The sequence below is a fragment of the Conger conger genome, chromosome 16, assembly GCF_963514075.1.
Source record: "Conger conger chromosome 16, fConCon1.1, whole genome shotgun sequence".
In the NCBI taxonomy this organism is placed as follows: Eukaryota; Metazoa; Chordata; class Actinopteri; order Anguilliformes; family Congridae; genus Conger; species Conger conger.
The window spans coordinates 13,268,605-13,287,980 of NC_083775.1; the positions used below are offsets into that span (position 1 = coordinate 13,268,605).

A 19,376-nucleotide genomic window follows, 5' to 3' on the forward strand; every position below is an offset into this window, starting at 1 on the left:
TGAAAATAAGCCCAAGGCCACAGGGGACTGGATGTGGGATCGGCCGAGCTGGTCTTAATGAACCCTGCGGGGAGAGTAGGATCTTTGATGCTTTATTCAATTGCACGTCATGTTCCAGTCCAGCCCCAGCATGCCTTCCTGCTGCCTTTAGTGCCATGTTCCTACTGCAGAAGGGCACAGCACATAGGGAACTCAATTTCACCAAGGCTCAGATTTTCTACAAAAAAGAAAAAAGGTTCAGTGTTCCCTGAATCCATTTCAAATTGTATGCATTTATGGTGCCGTTTTGTGACTCATTCTATAAATGAGTATCAAGTATTCAATTACATGGATGGATAGAATCAAATTATGTGTTAAGAATTCTCATTTGGCTACACTGAACATGCCATTTTAAAACTCTGCTCAAATAACCATTAAAATGTATAGTCCTGTATTATGAAATCACCGTTCATTGAAACCCCCCCCCCCCCCCAAAAAAAAAAAAAAACCCAAATCAACTACAAGTTAGACTGGAAAGGGTATAAATGTAGAGCATATTCAAATGATGCTTTAGAAAAGCATTACAGGAAATTAATTGGCAATGTTTCAACTGGTTTGCATTCCCATCAAACAGCCTTCTCTACAGTAAGTCTCCACCTGCACCTCTGCAGGAACACCATTCTGGATGCCCTAAACCAGTAGCAACCAGCCATTACTGGAGATCGGTTTCTTAGTTCGACCCTAATTTGGTATGCCAGACTACCAATTAGCAGTTCAACATTGCTTGAAATTGCTGTTGAATGAGGTGTGCTTTGTTACGGTTAGAGTGAAGATCTCCAGGAACAGGGTTGGGAACCACCACCTAAAACCTTCCAAACCATTATCACTTCTCAATCCTCAGCTTTGTACATTTAAAGTGTTCACACAGCTGAACAGGCCATTAATAAACCACAACCAATTGATGGGTCTGATTTTCAGTGTCAGAAATGGCAGAACGCATAACTACAGTTTAGTCATTTTATTGACAGTGAAAGAGCTCATGATTCAAAAAAAAAAAAAAAAAGGACGGTAGAAATCCTCTTCTGGGGCAGGGGCAGGTCTCCATGTAGGGCCTGAGGGGGGTACAGGGACGGTTACTCGTAGATCCAGCTTTGGGCGCAGCTCTTGTAGCTCACCACCTCCTCTGGCTTAAACCACAGGCCGATTTCCCTCTTGGCACTATCCACAGAGTCACTGCCATGGATGATGTTCCTGAAAGCACAGCACACATTAGGATGGCCTGCTTTACCCTTGTCAAACATGTCACCGATTGGATTAACATGCTTCAGTACTCAATTGATCTTGCCTGGTGCAACTGAGCCAACCTCTACAACTAGAAGGTGGAGTTTGCACTGAGCATTTCATAGGTTCCAATACACCAGACCAGTGCAGAAAAGTGTGATTATTTGAAACCATTGTGTGCAACCCAGGTCTACACAGTACCCAACCCCATGGACACCTCTGCTTGACAAACCAGCCTCACCTGCCAACCTCGATGCAGAAGTCCCCACGAATGGTGCCTGGTTTGGAGTTAGCAGGGTTGGTCTCACCCAGCATAACTCTGCCGGTCTTCACAACATTGAGGCCTTCCCAAACCTATGGAGAAGGCACAAATAACAGTTCGATTTTAGATTAAAGCAATAAAACATCTTTGCGCCATTAACAAGCTGTCAGATCAATTTTAAGAGGATTGTTCCAGGGCTGCTGGGTGGCTCATCCCATCAAGGAACCGTTTCTACAAGTGGATCCCACAGGTGGGTTTCTGAGTCTAGTGCCGACTATAGCAAGCAGCCACACAGGGCTATACACAATCAGCTGAAGCATCTCCCAAGGGTAGGTAGTCACAGCAGTGACCCCGTCTCGTCAGTCAGGTGCCCGAGTCCCCCCCCCCCCGTACAGCTGCACATGAATAGTCTTCCAAAACTTGCAAAAAAAGATGCAGGTTGCATCGGTGTGACCCCAACTTATGAAGCTCAACATAGCCAAAGAATCAGTGGAACGCACAGAAGACCTGTGTCCATTGCATAGACCAGGTTTAGCGGAATTCAAGATGGCACCATGCCATTAATTCAGACCAACTGCCATTTTGTTGGCCAGTAATATTAAATGTCCTAACCGGAGTCTCTGAACAAACATTTCAGCATCTGTGATCCAAATAACTAATGCATCCACATAAACCTGCACACATTTCCAGTCAGTTGTAGCAAACTAATCAGTGACATTTTACAAAAGGTAAATTTAGATTTTTGCAACATTCACCATGTACAATCATAAATCACATTTAAATGAGCACTGCTCAAAATGGTTGATGGGAAAGATGGTTAAAAATATTACTATAGACTATACAGTGTTGTGGCTTTCATGTCGGCATGCAAGGGAAATTACCATGGCAACAACAGGCCCTGAGTTCATGTACTTAACCAGCCCAGGATAGAATGGCAATGCCTTCAGGTCAGTATAGTGTTCCTTCAAGAGCTCTTCAGATGCCTGTGTGGAACAGGACAAAGCAGTCAGTCAGTCTTAATGACAATTCTTCATTCTATATATGGCACTCACATCTTCAAAACAGGAGTTATTGGCACAACATTGAAAATAATATTTTCTAGACAAAATTAAGATTTCTGCCAAAGCAAAAATCAGAATGTTGCAATTTTAGTTGTGGTGGTTAAACACAATAAATCTAATTAAAGCAAACTTGATTAACATGGGTAACCTGAACCTTCATGAACATGTCAGACAACCAAATTAAGTGTGAAACTCAAGAGTTCATGAACCATACTAAAAGGACAAAAACAAAAAGGGGGGGGGCGTGGCAGGGGGGCTTGAGGGAAAAAAAAAAAAAAAGTGAAATGAGTGATCAATTTTTTTTTAATTATTTTTTTTTCTAAGACACTAAAAAAGATCCTTAGGATACTTTTGAATTCTTGACTTATGATTTTAAGAGTAGAAACTAAACTGGTCTCATGATAACCTGATCAGACCTGGACTACTTCAGACCTCTTGCATCAGGGGTGTCAGCTACATCCCCAGGGTCTACTAAAGTCAACATTTGGGGCCCCTGCAATGCACAACGACTTGAATCCTTTTACGTAGCCTACCTGGACGAACTTCATGGCGACCAGTTTGAAGCCCTTCTGCTCGAAGCGCTTGATGATTTCGCCGACAAGTCCCCTCTGCACACCGTCAGGTTTGACTGCGATAAATGTGCTTTCGTCGGCCATTCTGCTGAAACAACGGGAAGAGTCATAAGCGCTTACAATGTCAATTGCCAATATTTTCGCCCACACAAATTAAATATCCGAAAGCGGTTTAACCAAGCCCAGCCACCCAGCATTGTTAATATCAAAATGGTTAAATCCAGTTCAATGCCAGGATTACAAAGCATGTCATGTTCGACACATGCACATGATATTAATATAAAACGGTTCAGCGGCAAATTGGTTCCAAGCATGTTCTATAAAGGCCCATTTTCTATTGGAGTACGTGTTACAGCAGACAGCGAGAATACGCCCCGTTCATGAACACGGAAGAATTTCAATAACGTTAGTCCATGCATTAGCGAGATTAATGTAATGGTACTAAAATGCCGGTGTGGTACAAAACATAAAAAAACCATTAAATTAATTAATTAATAAATTAATGCTTGGTGGCTACTTTTGCATTAGGGAAAGCTCAAGTGGAGCCCAATTCACATTTTGCCAACTAATCATTTTCGGCGAACCAAAACGCAGAAGGGCAATGCAAGGGCCATGACAAAATCGTGTAGTACAGGCCAACGACAGCACGGTTAATGTCCATCGTTAAGGGAATGATCCAACTAGCCCGAACAGACCGTTGCTTTAGCAAAATGTAGTTCGATGTATATAGCTTGCAAGAATACATTTTTCTCAATGAGAAAATAAAAAAGTAGCCTTCACGACACCGGCCATATTTGATTGACTACAGCAATCTTGCCACATGGCCGAATACATTTGGTCGAAAACTTTGCTAACGCGAACACCCAATAGCGGGGCATGCTAGCGTAGTCGATTAACAATATCCAATTAGCATAGCATTAGGGGGAAATTGAGCCAAATTGCCATTAGTCTAATCTTTGTGATAGCTAGCTCTAGTTTAAAAATGCCGGTTAGGCAACAGGGCAGTAATGAAAGATCTCAAGTTCATGTCACTGGGGAACAAGTCAGACAGACCGCTAGCCCGGATTCCAGCTAGAAGCGATAACGTTACCAAACTACAAATTTTAACGTTAATAATTAACGTTATTAACCTGCAAATAGAACATGCATTGCTGGAACTAGCTAGTTACCGACACTACCAACGAAGTCGCAAGTGCGCTGGCTAACGTTAGCTGGCTACAGAAATAAATTCCAAGTAAAATAGAAATTAAATAAAGTTAGCTAGCTAATCAGCTAAGTAGATGGTTAGTCAACTAGAAATGATTAAATGAGGGCAAGATTTAGCAAAACCAAACAAAACCATTCTAGTTGGAGTACCTTGAAATCTGGGCCTCTTGTAGTGACTAAGAACCGTTGCTGCAGCAGACCGACCGACAAAGGGACCAACTATACAGAAGAGACGGAATTTAAAGATGCAGTTAGTGGGCGGGGACGAGAATGGCGTGGTGTCGTAGTAGACTATGCAGAGTTTTGCTGTTGCAGCCAAATGCTGCAGATACAACTTCTGTAATGCTAATTTGAAATGGAAATTAATTACTGTATTTAATTTAATTATAACAGTAAATAAATGATAACAGTAATACAGTAAAGAAACAGGTTCGATACACACATGACATATGCCAATTACGGATTAGGGCAGGGATTGGCAAGGCAAGGCGTATCTGTTTCTGAACTTCTACAATACATTTTCTTGTTTTGTAGAATTTTATTGTGGTCTAATTGACGAGTGAATCGGCCATGGTGCATATGGCTAATTAGCTCATTGAGCCAGGGTAACTGGTGGCAGCAAAATCTTGCATACACGCTGGCCCTGGATTAGGGTGTACCCTACTCTGTACAGATGTATACTGTAGAGCAGTGGCTCCCAAACTCAGTCCCGGGGGTCCCCTATGTATGCTGGTTTTCGATCCCCAATTGCAATTTTAACAAGCAGTTAATTTTGCTCAAGTAAGTACTACATTTATAGAGGGGTTATATAAATCACATTATGTCACATTATTACTGCATAAAAAATTAAAGAAAAAAATATAAAGTAATTGATTAACTAATTGGCGGCACGGATGGTGCAGTGGGTAGCACTGCCGCCTCACAGCAAGGAGGTCCTGGGTTCGAATCCCCGTCGGCCGGGGCCTCTCTGTGCGGAGTTTGCATGTTCTCCCCGTGTCTGCGTGGGTTTCCTCCGGGTACTCCGGTTTCCTCCCACAGTCCAAAGACATGCAGGTTAGGCCGATTGGAGAGTCTAAATTGCCCGTAGGCATGAGTGTGTGAGTGAATGGTGCGTGTGCCCTGCGATGGACTGGCGACCTGTCCAGGGTGTATTCCTGCCTTTTGCCTAATGTATGCTGGGATAGGCTCCAGCCCCCCTGCGACCCTGATCAGGATAAGCGGGTTCAGATAATGGATGGATGGATGGATGATTAACTAATTGGTGAAAGTGTGGACACCTAGTCATTAAAAACCTGTATGGTGTATGGTGTTAATTAAATCAAACACATGCAACAACCTAAATAGGAGCTTATTGATTAAGCTCAGTCTGACTGAAAAACGTCACCTCTTTTTATGTTATTGTTTGCAATATAGCACACAATATGAATATGGGAATTGTATTATTCATGGCATGCATAGCCATTAGCCATTGTTAAAATTCTGAGATACACAGCATACACAGGGGGGCCCCAGGGGCGAATTTGGGAGTCACTGCTGTAGATACAGTGGTGTGAAAAAGTGTTTGCCCCCTTCCTGATTTCTTATTTTTTTGCATGTTTGTCACACTTAAACGTTTCAGATCATCAAACAAATTTAAATATTAGTCAAAGACAACACAAGTAAACACAAAATGCAGTTTTTAAATGAAGGTTTTTATTATTAAGGGAGAAAAAAAATCCAAACCTACATGGCCCTGTGTGAAAAAGTGATTGCCCCCCCCTGTTAAAACATAACTGTGGTTTATCAAACCTGAGTTCAATTTGTCACATTTAAGTGTGACAAACATGCAAAAAATAAGAAAACACTATTTCACACCACTGTAGGTTCCAGACTGGTGTAGCTATGGTTTACTATATAGAAAATTCTGTTCTGAGGAATATCATATTTTAAAAGGTCAATGTGAAAGTAAATCCCTGATTGTTACATCTCGCCAAAGTGAGTAAAAACCAGCAATTAATACATTTCGCAAATTTCAGAATTTTCGATTGCTAGCTAACCTAGTATTTAACGATGACGAATAAGCGAAGATAGCTTTCTACTAGCTAATAATTTGAGATAGATTCTAGTCAAATTACTACCAGAGACTATTTTAAAGTTAATATCCATGGTGCATTCAATACACGAAATCGTAAAGGGCTAAATGGAACGCAGCGGTGAGTCCGAACACGGAGAAATAGGCTAGGCCTACTCAAATATAGTATTGACTGTATAACGTTTGAAGTATCACCACTTATAATAAGGGAGCTTCCGAACCACTATGCATCTTTACTTCGAACGAGAATAATTAGAATGCAGATCTAAGGACAGCAGTATATTAATGGAAACAAGTGTCCTTAATTGCACTCAAGACACTGTAGCCTAGTGCAATTTACACACTTGCATTGCAGAAGTTTCCCGAAATAGTAATAATGTAATAATAAAACACATGTAATTTACAATTGATAGCCAAATTACAAGTCGTTTTGCGCTGTGCATATTTGTGGTGAATACACATTCAGCAGTTTAAATGCAAGCCTCTTATGCTTGCGCATACTTCCACATATCTCGTTAGCTAAAATATCCTATAATTATAATAGGATATATTCTAACTTGGCTCAGCCTACCACTTCATTTCCTTCAGTCATCAGTAAATAACCTAGTTCTAGCCATACGATTATTTTTCAAGAATTCAAGCCATGCGTGCTATTAAAGAGGTTTCTAAAAATAAAAATAAAACCTTTCAAATATAAATCTCAATTATTCTGTAAAACGCTCAGGGACAACTGTTCCATTGAATTTGTTGTTAGAAGCCAGGAGCCCACCTTTTGTTACTAATATGACGTAATCTTTTGCAAAGCATGACGGGTAACCACACCAAAGATTCCGCAGTGTTCTGAGGTCCCCTCCGCATGGAGTGGCTTCCACAGAACTGCTGTTGTAGAGGAAACTGTGAAAAGATCCGCCATGTTGGTTTCGCGACTCCTATTTCAGAGCCAAAATGGCACATGTACGTAAAATACATCCGTCAGCCACATGTCGTTTTAAAGTGGAACAACATTTCCCAAATGTATGCAAGACATGTAATATGACCGAAAATTGAAAATAGACATACACAAAATTGTATTTTTAATTATTATTTGTTGATAATATTTGTTAAAGGTGAAAGGTCATCATACCGGATATTCCGTATGTCTCTCTACCATGTGGAAAAACATATGCGGTCGGGATGGGTAGTAATGTGTATGGTGAATATTTCCTTAGTCAATTGAAGAAACCTATGTTTTCTTAGCGACACTTTTGGACAATATACCATTTTAAATTCGTGACTTTGCATCTAATAACGATTCTGTTGGCTGATTCACAAACGGAAACATCAGCGAGGAATCCACACAACATGGACGAAACCAGTCCAAACCCTGCATCTAGGGGCAAAGTTTTGAAAAGAGCGCCCAGTGCCATTGTGGACAGTGCAGAGCCCACCGAAGAGTCCAAGAGACAGAAACACCTCGAAAAAGCGAGGGCGTTGGGCGAAAAGGACGAATCTGAAAAGTTGCTTGAAGACCTGGTGTTTGGTGCTGAGGACAAGCTGGTTGAAAAACTGACTTGGAAGGTAGGTCTTCTCGCCAGCACATTTTCTGAGCGACGACTTCACAGCGATGATGTTGTAGTCGTTCCTGTAACGAAATAACGGTGCCTAATTTGTACCTGTTTTCGATGGGAATTTCTTTGTCCTACCGTGGTCCGCATGACTCGGGGGGACAGTCTGTGGGTGCTTTGTTACAACCAGCTGTTTACTCAGCCAGTTAGTGGCCTGACAGCAACTAACTGGACAGTAGTTGTCTCATAATCATCTTGGCAATCGATTGCGAATTCGCTAATGTGCACCTGAATTGCATTACATTCTGAAGATGTCTATGAAATCCGTCGTTATTTTCTGAATGCACATATGAATGGATGTTGCACCGTATGAAAGCCTGCATAATGAATTACCGTTATTCACGAAAAAAATACCCCACGTGTGATTACAGAGGCTTTTAGGCTTTTAGAGGCTATTAAGGGACATCACAAAGGGCTCAAAATGAAGTTGTTCGTCATGCATTAACTGCTGTCATACCTATTGATTCATTTCACCTCAAAGGATGAAGTGGGCAGCAGCCTTCTTGAGGAAGAGTCAAGCGATTCAGAAGTTGAGAATGAAGCACGACTCGAGGTTCCTGCCGCCAGGAGAGCTGTCTGGGATGATGATGACGACGATGAAGACGCTTCAGCGGATGCAGAGTAAGTACTTGAAACTTAGGGATCAGTAGGTTTACGGACCTCCTAGATGTCTAATTTACTCGATAAGCAGCTTATCGATTAAATGAAAATGACAATGATGGCGGTGCTTCCATTGACTTAACTTGTACTTTCTCTTTAGGGTGGACATGACCCACAAGTACCGCCGAGATTTTATGAAAGGCGATGCCGAAAAAACTCTCTCCAAGCAGAAACTGCAGCAGAGGCTCCAAGAACAGTGAGTTTATTGATTCACCTGTCAGGATTTGGACTATATGTAAAAACTAATAATTTTACACACACATCATTTTTATCCAGAATGACTTGCAAATGTCTCAGGAATACACCAGTGCAATATCACCAAGATGGCACAGAAGGCCTAATTTTTTACATTACACAGGATATGATGTTAATTTCCTTGTGCTTATATTTGGGGGGCTGTGCCCTGCTCAGATGTTCCTAATCAAACATGGTTACATACCAACCAAATAACCAAGTGGTGATTGGTTGTGACCCTGATGACTTGGACCTTTGACCCTTTGTCATCTTTTGTATGCGCTGATGCGAGTCAGTCTGGATAACAGCATCTGCTCGATGTAAATGCAAGTGTCCATGTATGGTTAGAATGCCTTCTAGTGAGTATATTGATTGATCCATCAGAATGGTGATTTGCCTGTCAATCAGAACGCCTAATCACCCACCATTACACCGATTCTCCTATTAGGCTCATTATTCTGGCTCATTATTCTTGCCCCCGTTTTTGCACCTTTTTTTAGGTTCCGGAGGGCAATGGGTGGAACTCCATCATGGGCAGAGAAAGGGGTGAAAAACAAGAGGAAAGATAAGAAGAATGCTGACGGTGGGACGAAGAATATATGTGCCTTTTACACATCAGTGTTGTGCTTATTTTTGAGATCTGAGTGACCGAAAATGGCCCCTTATGCCTCAGATGGGGCGACAGTGGCTCAGGCAGTAAGAGCAGTCGTCTGGCAGTCGGAGGGTTGCCGGTTCGATCCCCGCCCGGGCTGTGTCAAAGTGTCCCTGAGCAAGACACCTAACCCCCAAATGTTCCTGACGATCTGTTCGGCGCCTTGCATGGCAGCCAATCGCCGTCGGTGTGTGAGTGTGTGTATGAATGGGTGAATGAGAAGCATCAATTGTACAACGCTTTGGATAAAGGCGCTATATAAATGCCAACCATTTACCATTTAATGTGACTCCGTAGGGTGGTGGTCATTGTATCATTGTAAGAAATCCTGTTACATCAGCTTGTTGGCGAGTGAAACCCTTCTTTCATACATTGCAGTGTTCTCATTCACCCATTCACACACTTACACACCCATTGATTGGCTGCCATGCAAGGCATCAGCCAGCTCGTCAGGAGCATTTGGGGGTTAGGTGTCTTGCTCGGGGACACTGACACAACCAGGGTGGGATCGAACTGGCAACCCTCCGACTGCCAGACGACTGCTCTTACCTCCTGAGCCAATGTCGCAATCCTTTAATTGTTAAGTTTTGGTGGTTCTGACAACATCTGTGGTGATTGGTGGTCGCAAAGCTTAGTTTTTTTTCACACTTCAAATACCACTTCGAGTTCCATTCAAAAGGAAGTGATTACTGGGAGCACATTGAGTGCTTATTTTTCTGAGAAGACAATGCAGTGGTAGTATTTTTTGGAGAAAAAAAAAAAAGACATGAGAAATGTCATCTGACACAGTAATATTGAGCAGCATATCAAAATGAATTTTAAAGATGCTTTTTAGATGCTTGCTTTTTTGCATTATGCAGCAAGTTCCTGTGTGTGCATCCTCATGTTTGAATACTTGGCGGGATTGCTGCACCTGACACCACTAGTACAAAACTCTATAAAGAGAAGCAATTGCAGAATGCAAATGCATTATTACAAACAATATCATTACAAAAATTCCATCGTAAAAAGGTATCAAATATTTTTAATATAAACAAATCAGTCTTAACACCTAATATAAATGCTTTTTATATAGAATTTGTTTCTCATATCTTTTACTCCTGTGTGAGCATTTCGACATTTAATTAATTGATGTATTATTCTGTAATTGCAGAATCTACCAAATTGCATAATTAGTGGTTATTTGCAAAGGTGACTTTTTAAAATGTGTTTTTACTTTCTATTTCCAAACTAGATGACGACGACGATGATGATGATGAAGATGACGACTTGTTGCGTAAAACGGGGAACTTTGTGGCCTCATCAGAAAGCCTTCCCAAAGGAATCATACAGGTTAAAACTTTCCCAGTAAAAACCAGGAACAACCGACCTAATTACGACTAATTAGGTTTTAGTGTACATCTCAGTATCTTTCACACAAACAGTGACCCACCTACGTGTTACATTTTAGATGAATCACAGCCACGTCTGCTTATATAATGTATCTTCTGAGAATAGTTTTGCCATGGCCTGAAGTGATTTTCTGTAAAGACTCATTTCCATTTCCAACTACACTCAAAGGAAATGGTAAATGGTTGGAGTCTATATAGCACCTTTATCTAAAGCGCTGTGCAATCGATGCTTCTCATTCACCCATTCGTAGACATGCTCACAAGAATTCAAAAGAAAAAGCTGTGTTTTGACATGCAGATTCAGAAATTCTAAAATTTTGCCTCGTCATTCATCTTTGTATTGGTATTATTGCCCTTGAATCTCTGCCTGTTTATCTTTTTTTACAATTATTATTTTTGTATTATTCAGATCAAGAAGTGCTTGGAAGCCAACAATGACCGTCCCGCGGAAGGCCGGCTGACCTCAGTACAGTTTCACCCCTCGGCTCAGGTCGTCATGACGGCAGGAGTGGACCAGAACATCAGTCTCTTCCAGGTAAATGGGGTGGGCAAGGGAGGGGGTGAGGCTTTTTACCATTTCTTCTCTGTAGCGAAGAATCCAAGGTTATAACGACTACAGTGTAACGATAGCGCCGAGCCAGGAGAATTTTCACACATCCCCAGATTTTCAAGGGCATGGTGTAAACATTGAAGTCATCGAGTTTTGTTTTCTTGTCGCAAGATAAAGGCCTAATGCACTGCATGGTGTTTGGCCAGTGTTAGAAGTTGAGATGGCGATGAGACGGAGCAGGCAGGGTCTGTGCGGAGAACTTGCGAAACCGTGTTTGTTGAGGGGAACAAACCCAAATATTGAGCTGAGGACAAATTCTGTCCTGACTATTTCGTCTCCCAAGTCCCTTCACTCTTGATGACCTGGATTTTCTTGTGAAGAAAAACAACGTTTCGGGTTTCAGCTGATGATATTTGTTCTTCTTGCCACCAGGGGAGTTTTATAATTCATTTAACCACTGCATTTGGATAATATATCTTTGTCTGAAACTATCATGGTTTAAGTGGGCGGGCGGGCGGGCTATCCCAGCATGCATTCGCAAGAGGCAGGAATACACCCTGGACATGTCTCCGGTCCATCACAGGGCACACACAGACACACACACACACTCACACCAACAGGCAATTTTGACCAATGAACCTGCATGCCTTTGGACTGTGGGAGGAAACCAGAGTACCCGTAGGAAACACAGACACTGGGAGGACATGAACACAGAAAGGCCCGGCTGTCCACTGCACCACCGCGCCACCCCGTGATGAATATTAAATGTATTTCTTTTTTTGTTCATTCTCTAAGGTTGATGGGAAAAGCAACCCCAAGATCCAGAGCCTCCATCTGGAGAATTTCCCGGTGCACAAGGCCCAGTTCAGCGCAGACGGGGAGCAAGTGATCGCCACCAGTAACTACAACAAGTTATTCTACGTCTACGACATGATGGAGGGGAAGGTCATCCCTGTGTACATGGTCAGAGGTGAGGAGCCAGGCTGGGCTCACCCCGCATGTGGGACGGTCTTTGAGCGTCTTTGAAAGTGGGGTTCTTGCATTTGGGGAGATCGGCCTTTGAAACGACTGGTGGTTGGTTGAAGGTGGTTGTGGGAACCTGTGGGGATCCCTGGCGGGGCCTGCAGCTCTCTAATTGCTGCTGTGCTCTGTTTCTGCCTGATATTCCTCAGTTTAGATGCATCCCTGCTGTTTTTGTGTGTGGTTAAGTCAAGTCATTCCACAGATCAGGTCATCGATCTTCTTTCCGATAGGTTTAAATGAGAAAAAAGTGAAGGAATTCCAGGTTTCTCCAGACGGGATGTTCCTTCTGCTCAGTGGGACCTCTGGATATCTTCACCTGGTTACCATGAAGGTTGGTGACATCATTTCTAATATATTTCCAGTAATTTTGAAGGCTTTTGACATCATTTCTAACTTACACTCACCAAGCACTTTTATTAGGAACTTTTTTTACTTTATTACACCTACTTATTCATGCGATTATCTAATCAACCAATTGTGTGGCAGCACTGCAATGCATACAATCATGTAGATACGGGTCAGGAGCTTCAGTTAATGTTCACATCAACCATCAGAATGGGGAAAAAATGTGATCTTTGACTGTGGAATGATTGTTGGTGGCAGACAGGGTGATTTGAGTATCTCAGAAACTGCTGATCTCCTGGGACTTTCACTTGCACTAGTCTCTAGAGTTTGCAAAGAATGGTGCAAAACATTTTTTTAAATCCAGTGAGCAGCAGTACTGCAGACAGAAATGCCTTTTTATTGAGAGATGTCAGAGGAGAATGGCCAGACTGGTCAAAGCTGACAGGAAGGTGACAGCTTTGACCATTACATTACAACTGTGGTATGCAGAAGAGCATCTCTGAACACATAATGAATTATAACTCTAAGTGGATAGGCTACAGCAGTAGAAGTCTAAAAAAATAAGTCTAATAAATACCCAATAAAGTGCTCACTGATCGTATATTCAATAACTATGTTATTGTTGGTGACATCATTTCTAGCATGTATTCATTAACTATGAAGCTTGGTGACATCATTTCTAACATGTATTCAGTAACTATGAAGGTTGGTGGCAGGACTTCTTCACTTTATTTTTGGGCATTACAAGCCCGGTATTGTTCTGAGTGAATGTTTTGAATTACATTAATTAAATGTCTTGGGTTATTGGTTATTTTTTCATGTACAAGTAAATAGTCTGTAGGTGGAGGTTTAACTGTGAATTCTGTCTTATATTTTTTTAATTACTTCAAAATCTTGTATAGGTCTAGTTTTTCCGCAAGGGTTCTTCTCACAAAGAACAGTTTCACCCCAGGACCTTGATAATATCTAAAAACCTTTTCATGGGAGTCACTCTGGATAAGAACTTCAGCCAGATGCCTTAATGTACATTACCCGACAGTCATTTGGCAGATGCTCTTATCCATGTTATGTGAATATTATTAACTGTAAAATTAATATGGCTTCTTAAAAGCAAGCGTGTGCATTTAAATAGTGATTCTTGTGGAACATGATCTTTGGAGGGGAGGTCCTATCCCATTCCTAAGTCTTTTGGCTTCTGCGTGTTTCAGTCTAAAGAACTGGTCCGAAGCTTCAAGATCAACGGGGAAGTCGCGGGAGCAGCCTTCTCGCAGGACGGCAGCAGAATATACGTCAGCTCAGGTGAGACGGTACTCCTGCACAGGTGAGATTCTGGATCCACTCAGGTAAGGGTATAAAGGCACAGGTGAGAGGCTGTATCAGCTAGTGCTAAAGTCTACACCTGTGAGTGTATACCCTGCATCAGTGGTACCTGCGCAGGTGAGAGTGTATACCTGACGCAGGTGAGAGTGTATACATGCTCTGGTAAGGGTGTATACCTGGCACAGGTGAGAGTGTATACATGCTCTGGTAAGGGTGTATACCTGGCGCAGGTGAGAGTGTATACCTGCTCTGGTAAGGGTGTATACCTGGCACAGATGAGTGTACCTGCACAGGTGTGTTTATGCAGGGCTGCTGAGGCCAGCAGTAGAGAGAAGCCCAGAGAGGAGCAGAGGGAGCAGCCCTCTGGGACTGTGTGTGCAGCAGGTTGCCCTGCCATGGGGGCTGGGACGGGACCCGGCTTGTCCCGCTCCTGCCCTGACGGCACCGGCTGATTGGGGAGGCAGTCTCGCTGAATCGCGCTGAGATCAGGTGCATCAGAGAGCATGGCTACAGCACCAGAGGAGGGTGGAGCCAGAAATGGCGCTGGATTTTGGCCAGTTTATTGGCTTTTTTAAAAATCCGTTCCAATGGCCTCTCGCTTGGCATAGTGCAACATCCTCCCTTTTGCTTTGGGGGTGTTTCGCACTAGAAGCTGAAGACCTTTCTGAGCATCAGGGTGTACCGGCTGGGCTCAGTATACCTTAGCACTGAGACATGCAGAGGTGGTGGATGTGCAACACTGACCCGCTCTGCATGGATACCTGTATGTGGACCGACTGTGGGAAGGGTAAGATGCAGTAAAGCACAAAGGTTCACCATGGTGTGAGGGAGGAGCAGACCAGGACACGGAGGCCTGGGGATGAGGGGTTACCGTTCACAGCAGATCCAGCCACAGGGCTTTCCTCCTCATGGGCAGGGTCTGTATAAACCTGTGTTCCCCCAGACTGGGGAGATTTCTTTGGAGCACCCTCATATAGACTGACGTCTCTGAACCCACATTTAAGGTCTCAGCAGTTCAGCCCTTGTGAGTATATCTGGATGTTTGATGGCTTGAAAAGCGAGTTAACTGGGGTTTTAGGAAACGGGCCAACTGCCCAGGTGAATTATTCACAAGCCCAGTCTGGGACAGTGAGCAAGAATTGTGGTAGTTGTAAGCTCTATATTTCAGAAGGGATGCAGGCCTTTACAAAAGAGAATTAATGCTGAAATTGCCTCATTTTAAATTCTACCGTATGAAAATGGCAAACTCAAATCTTTCGTTGTGATGTAGTTTTAGGAATAGGATGCTCTTAACTTTCACCTGCTTGTTTCCTAAGTACATAATTGGTTGATCTTCAAACATGTTGTCGGTCTCGCTATGATACGAAGCCTATAATTGGATTTCCGTTGTGCTTGTTTTGCAGATGAAGGAGAGGTATTCATTTGGGATTTGAAAAGGAACAAGTGCTTAAACCGATTCACGGACGACGGCTCGTTAAGGGGAACCTCGATTGCTGTGTCCAAAAACGGGCAGTATATCGCTTGTGGGTGAGTGGAGCTGTTTTGGTAAACGCTGCAGTATCTCATGTTTGTTTTTGTTTGTCTTGGTGCATGTACATCCACGTTCTTATAAGACTCAAGCTTCCTTTTCATTAAACCTAAAGATTACAATTCTTTCTGGATTACCAAGTGATTTCAATTTGAAAGCAGTATGATAAATGTATTGTGGCTGCTACAAAACATTTGGATATGCTCATTATTTCAAGGATTTTGTGCAAAGTATAATTTCAACGGCTGATGTAAAAGTTTTGTGCAGGTGGATATAACTATATTTGGTGTGTGTCAAACCACCCTGTCTGTCACCGACAATCACTCCACGGTCAAAGTCACATTTCTTCCCAATTCTGACATTTGGTCTGAAAAACAGCTGAACCTCTTGACCACATCTGCATGCCTTTATGCATTTAGTTGCTGCCAAATGATTGGCTGGTTACATATTTGCATTAAGAAGCTGGTGTACAGGTAAACCTAATAACGCGCTCACTGAGTGTACATGGACACACACACAGAACACACTTGAGGTTAATATTTTGCCATTCGGCGTTATGGCGGCCTCTGCTGGTGTGAGAGCTTTGTTACAGGGAAGTAGACGAGGAAGTGAAAATGGAACTGATATTGTAGAAATCAAGAAGGGGTAGTGTGCCATCTCCAGCACAGTAATCCAGGAGAGTGAACGGGCATGTGAGGGGTACTCATCGCCCCGCGATGAGGAGAAGAAGAAAGGCTGATGTGCCTGACCACGCACTGCCCGCCATGCCAGTCCCCGCTGTACCATTAATGATGGAACCCAAAATGGGTGGAGCCAACATGTTTCCAGCCGCTCAGTGATTTCAGCCAATCGCAGGCCTTCACTATGGCTCAGGGGCACTTCGACACAAACCCAGGATGGAGGGGGTCGAATCTACAACCTTCTCACTGCCGACTTACCTCGTGAACCCACTGGTTTGTGCTGGTCAGTGAATGAGCATGCTGGAGAGAAGCCTTCGACTGCTCTCGTGGGGTCCTTGATAGTAAGATTGGTCCTGGATGATGTTACTGCTAGAACAGTAATTTTGTCTCGTAATTTTCCGATGATGATGATTTTGTGTGGCTCCGCAGGTCGAGCTCTGGCGTGGTGAACGTGTACGATCACGACGCCTGTCTGCAGGAGTCCAACCCCAAGCCGCTGAGGGCCATCATGAACCTGCTGACGCCCGCCACCTCCCTGCGCTTCAACGCCACCACCGAGATCCTGGCCATCGCCTCCAACACCGCGGACGAAGCCGTCCGGCTGGTGCGTCTCATTCCCGCTCGTTTCAAGGGCCAAAATACACCTTGGCTTAGATTTTCGAAACGAAATGTTAACTACTCAACTTACATCAGCTTTTGATTTGGTTTCATGAAGGCCTGAAACGGGAATCATCAGTTCACCGTTCTGTAGGGCCAAGAATGGCTGGTTTTCCGCCCTCCCTTTACCTGGCAGTCAGGTGTCAACACAGGCTGGCACTATTTGTTTAGCTAATTACCTAGGAGAAAGAAAACCAGGGCTGGATTTGGATTCAAGGGCCAGATAGGATGATCCCTGGTCTATATTTCTGACCAAATCTTCTTATTTTATCATTATTCGAGCAGGGTGGACAGGATAAAATACAAATGAGAAAAACCTGGGTCAAATACATAATTGTTTTGGAGTCAAACACTTAAGTGCTCGATTAATCTTACCTGCTGCAGTTGAGCCAACCAAGAGGACCAGAAGGCACTGTGCAGTTTTTGCGAGTATTCCGATAGGTTCCAATAAACCAGACACACTCAGTAAAGCACAGAGATGTATTTGAATCGAAAACAATTTGACCCAGGTTACCCTACTCCTCACCCTCTCACCTGCCCTCCACCCCTCAGGCTGTTGCTGAATTATTTGCTGTTTATTTGTGTTTCAGGTCCATGTTCCCAGCTTCACGGTCTTCTCCAATTTCCCTGTGTCCAAGCGGAGCTTCCTGTTCCACCCGCAGTGCCTAGACTTCTCCCCAAACAGCGGCTTCCTCTCTGTGGCCAACGACAAGGGCAGGGCCCTACTCTACCGGTGAGCATGAGTGTTAGCGTAGCTACTCTACCGGTGAGCATGAGTGTTAGCGTAGCTACTCTACAGGTGAGCATGAGTGTTAGCGTAGCTACTCTACAGGTGAGCATGAGCGTTAGCGTAGCTACTCTGCAGGTGAGCATGAGTGTTAGCGTAAACAATGAAGGATCTTTTTTCAGGTGTCTGCTAATACAATTATCCTAACTGCTAGCAGTGTTGCGAGCAGCAAGCTAGTATTAATGTGAATAACCATTAACTTTGCTCTTTCTCATCTGTATATTGATGTGACATGACGCTCATATAAGCGGCGTACTGGTGTATGAGTAGACAGTGGCTTTGCCTAGTGCTGTGTAAACACTACCATGGTGTCTTGGGCGGAGTCCATCTCCAGTATAAAAGGTGACTAGACTGGGAGTGCCGCCCTAGGGCTGTGGAGACTTGTTTTGAGCCCTTGATGTGGAAAGGGTTATATCGAATAGCTAGAAATTATTGTAATATTTACTTTTCATTTCTCAGGTTGAAACATTACTCAGACTTTTAGGATATATTTTAAGGTATGTATTTTAATCTTTTTCATTTATCGTTGTAGCTCTTGATTTTCCGTAGAATTGTTTTAATTATTCTACTTCTCTTGTTCTTTTCTAGCTCTCATACATTATTTATTTTCTTGAATATGTAAAAGCATTCCAGTGGAGAATAAGCGTTTAAAGGTACAATAGGTAATTTCGGACTTCTGTGAACTCGCTGACTTTGAAACGCAATTGCCAGTGGCAATTAGAACCAATTTTCAACCAATGAGCTTGAATTATTGTACAGTTATACATTGTTTTTGTACAGAGTGTCGGGCTGTCAACTGTATATTTTGAAACCAGAATTACTATATACTATATAATATAGTGTATAGTCTACTATAAACACAGGCAGAGTGTGAGTCAACCTCTGTGACCTTTTGATAGGAAGGGATTTACAATGGTCTTGTAACAATGTTTTAACACATCTTACCTATTGTACCTTTAATTGGCAATTGAACGAAGGGGTGAAAAGTACCTGTTTGTATCATTGACCTTGTAGTCCCAGCATAATATTGTCTGTAATGTTTTTGAAACTGCGGAGCATTTCTAATATAAATGTAATAAGAAACCACGTCTTGGCCTTACCTTGGGCGCGCAGATGGTGACATAAAAACTTTAGTATCAGCTGTGCAGAATGCACTGTCAGCAGACCCCGTTTGTAATGGCGTGGGTAGTAAAAGCGGCCCTTTGTAATGCTGGCAGTGTTGTAATCTCCTTGTTTCCCCCGCAGGCAGCCCTGTGTCAGCAGGAGGATGACCGCACGCCCTCCGTCATAGAGACTGAGAGACTGAGAGACTGAGAGACTGAGAGACTGAGAGACTGAGAGAGTGAGAGAGTGAGAGAGTGAGAGAGTGTGAGAGAGTGGGCAGGTGTGTGGCCCCACAAACCACTTTCCATGTCTTCAGTCCTCTCAACAGAATTCATCTTTTTGAACATTTGAACAGGCTGCTTATGTTTGCGTGCAAAATAAAATGTTTTCTACACGTTCTTCCAGATAA

General features: G+C 43.0%; 2 protein-coding genes across 3 annotated transcripts; one reads left to right on the forward strand and one right to left on the reverse strand.

Moving 5' to 3' along the window:
- Window positions 1-982: 982 nt before the first annotated feature.
- LOC133114447 (nucleoside diphosphate kinase B) lies at window positions 983-4,663 on the reverse strand. 2 transcript variants are annotated; one of them, XM_061223852.1, is made up of 5 exons: window positions 4,512-4,663; window positions 3,117-3,240; window positions 2,404-2,505; window positions 1,502-1,614; window positions 983-1,230 (listed from the first exon to the last, which is right to left on the reverse strand). In XM_061223852.1, the coding sequence occupies exons 2-5, from the start codon at window positions 3,237-3,239 to the stop codon at window positions 1,113-1,115; spliced, it is 456 nt and encodes a 151-aa protein (XP_061079836.1). In that variant the 5' UTR covers window position 3,240; window positions 4,512-4,663; the 3' UTR covers window positions 983-1,112. The 2 variants fall into 2 exon arrangements, with proteins under 2 accessions (XP_061079836.1, XP_061079837.1); XM_061223853.1 differs by having other exon boundaries at window positions 3,117-3,243.
- A 2,877-nt stretch (window positions 4,664-7,540) lies between these two features.
- Window positions 7,541-19,376, forward strand: utp18 (UTP18 small subunit processome component). Its single transcript, XM_061223016.1, has 14 exons — window positions 7,541-7,989; window positions 8,518-8,657; window positions 8,797-8,892; window positions 9,431-9,513; window positions 10,817-10,914; window positions 11,383-11,508; window positions 12,319-12,493; window positions 12,777-12,877; window positions 14,100-14,190; window positions 15,615-15,738; window positions 16,849-17,023; window positions 17,667-17,809; window positions 18,323-18,360; window positions 19,109-19,376. Exons 1-13 carry the CDS (start codon window positions 7,774-7,776, stop codon window positions 18,345-18,347), a joined length of 1,593 nt encoding a protein of 530 aa, XP_061079000.1. The 5' UTR covers window positions 7,541-7,773; the 3' UTR covers window positions 18,348-18,360; window positions 19,109-19,376.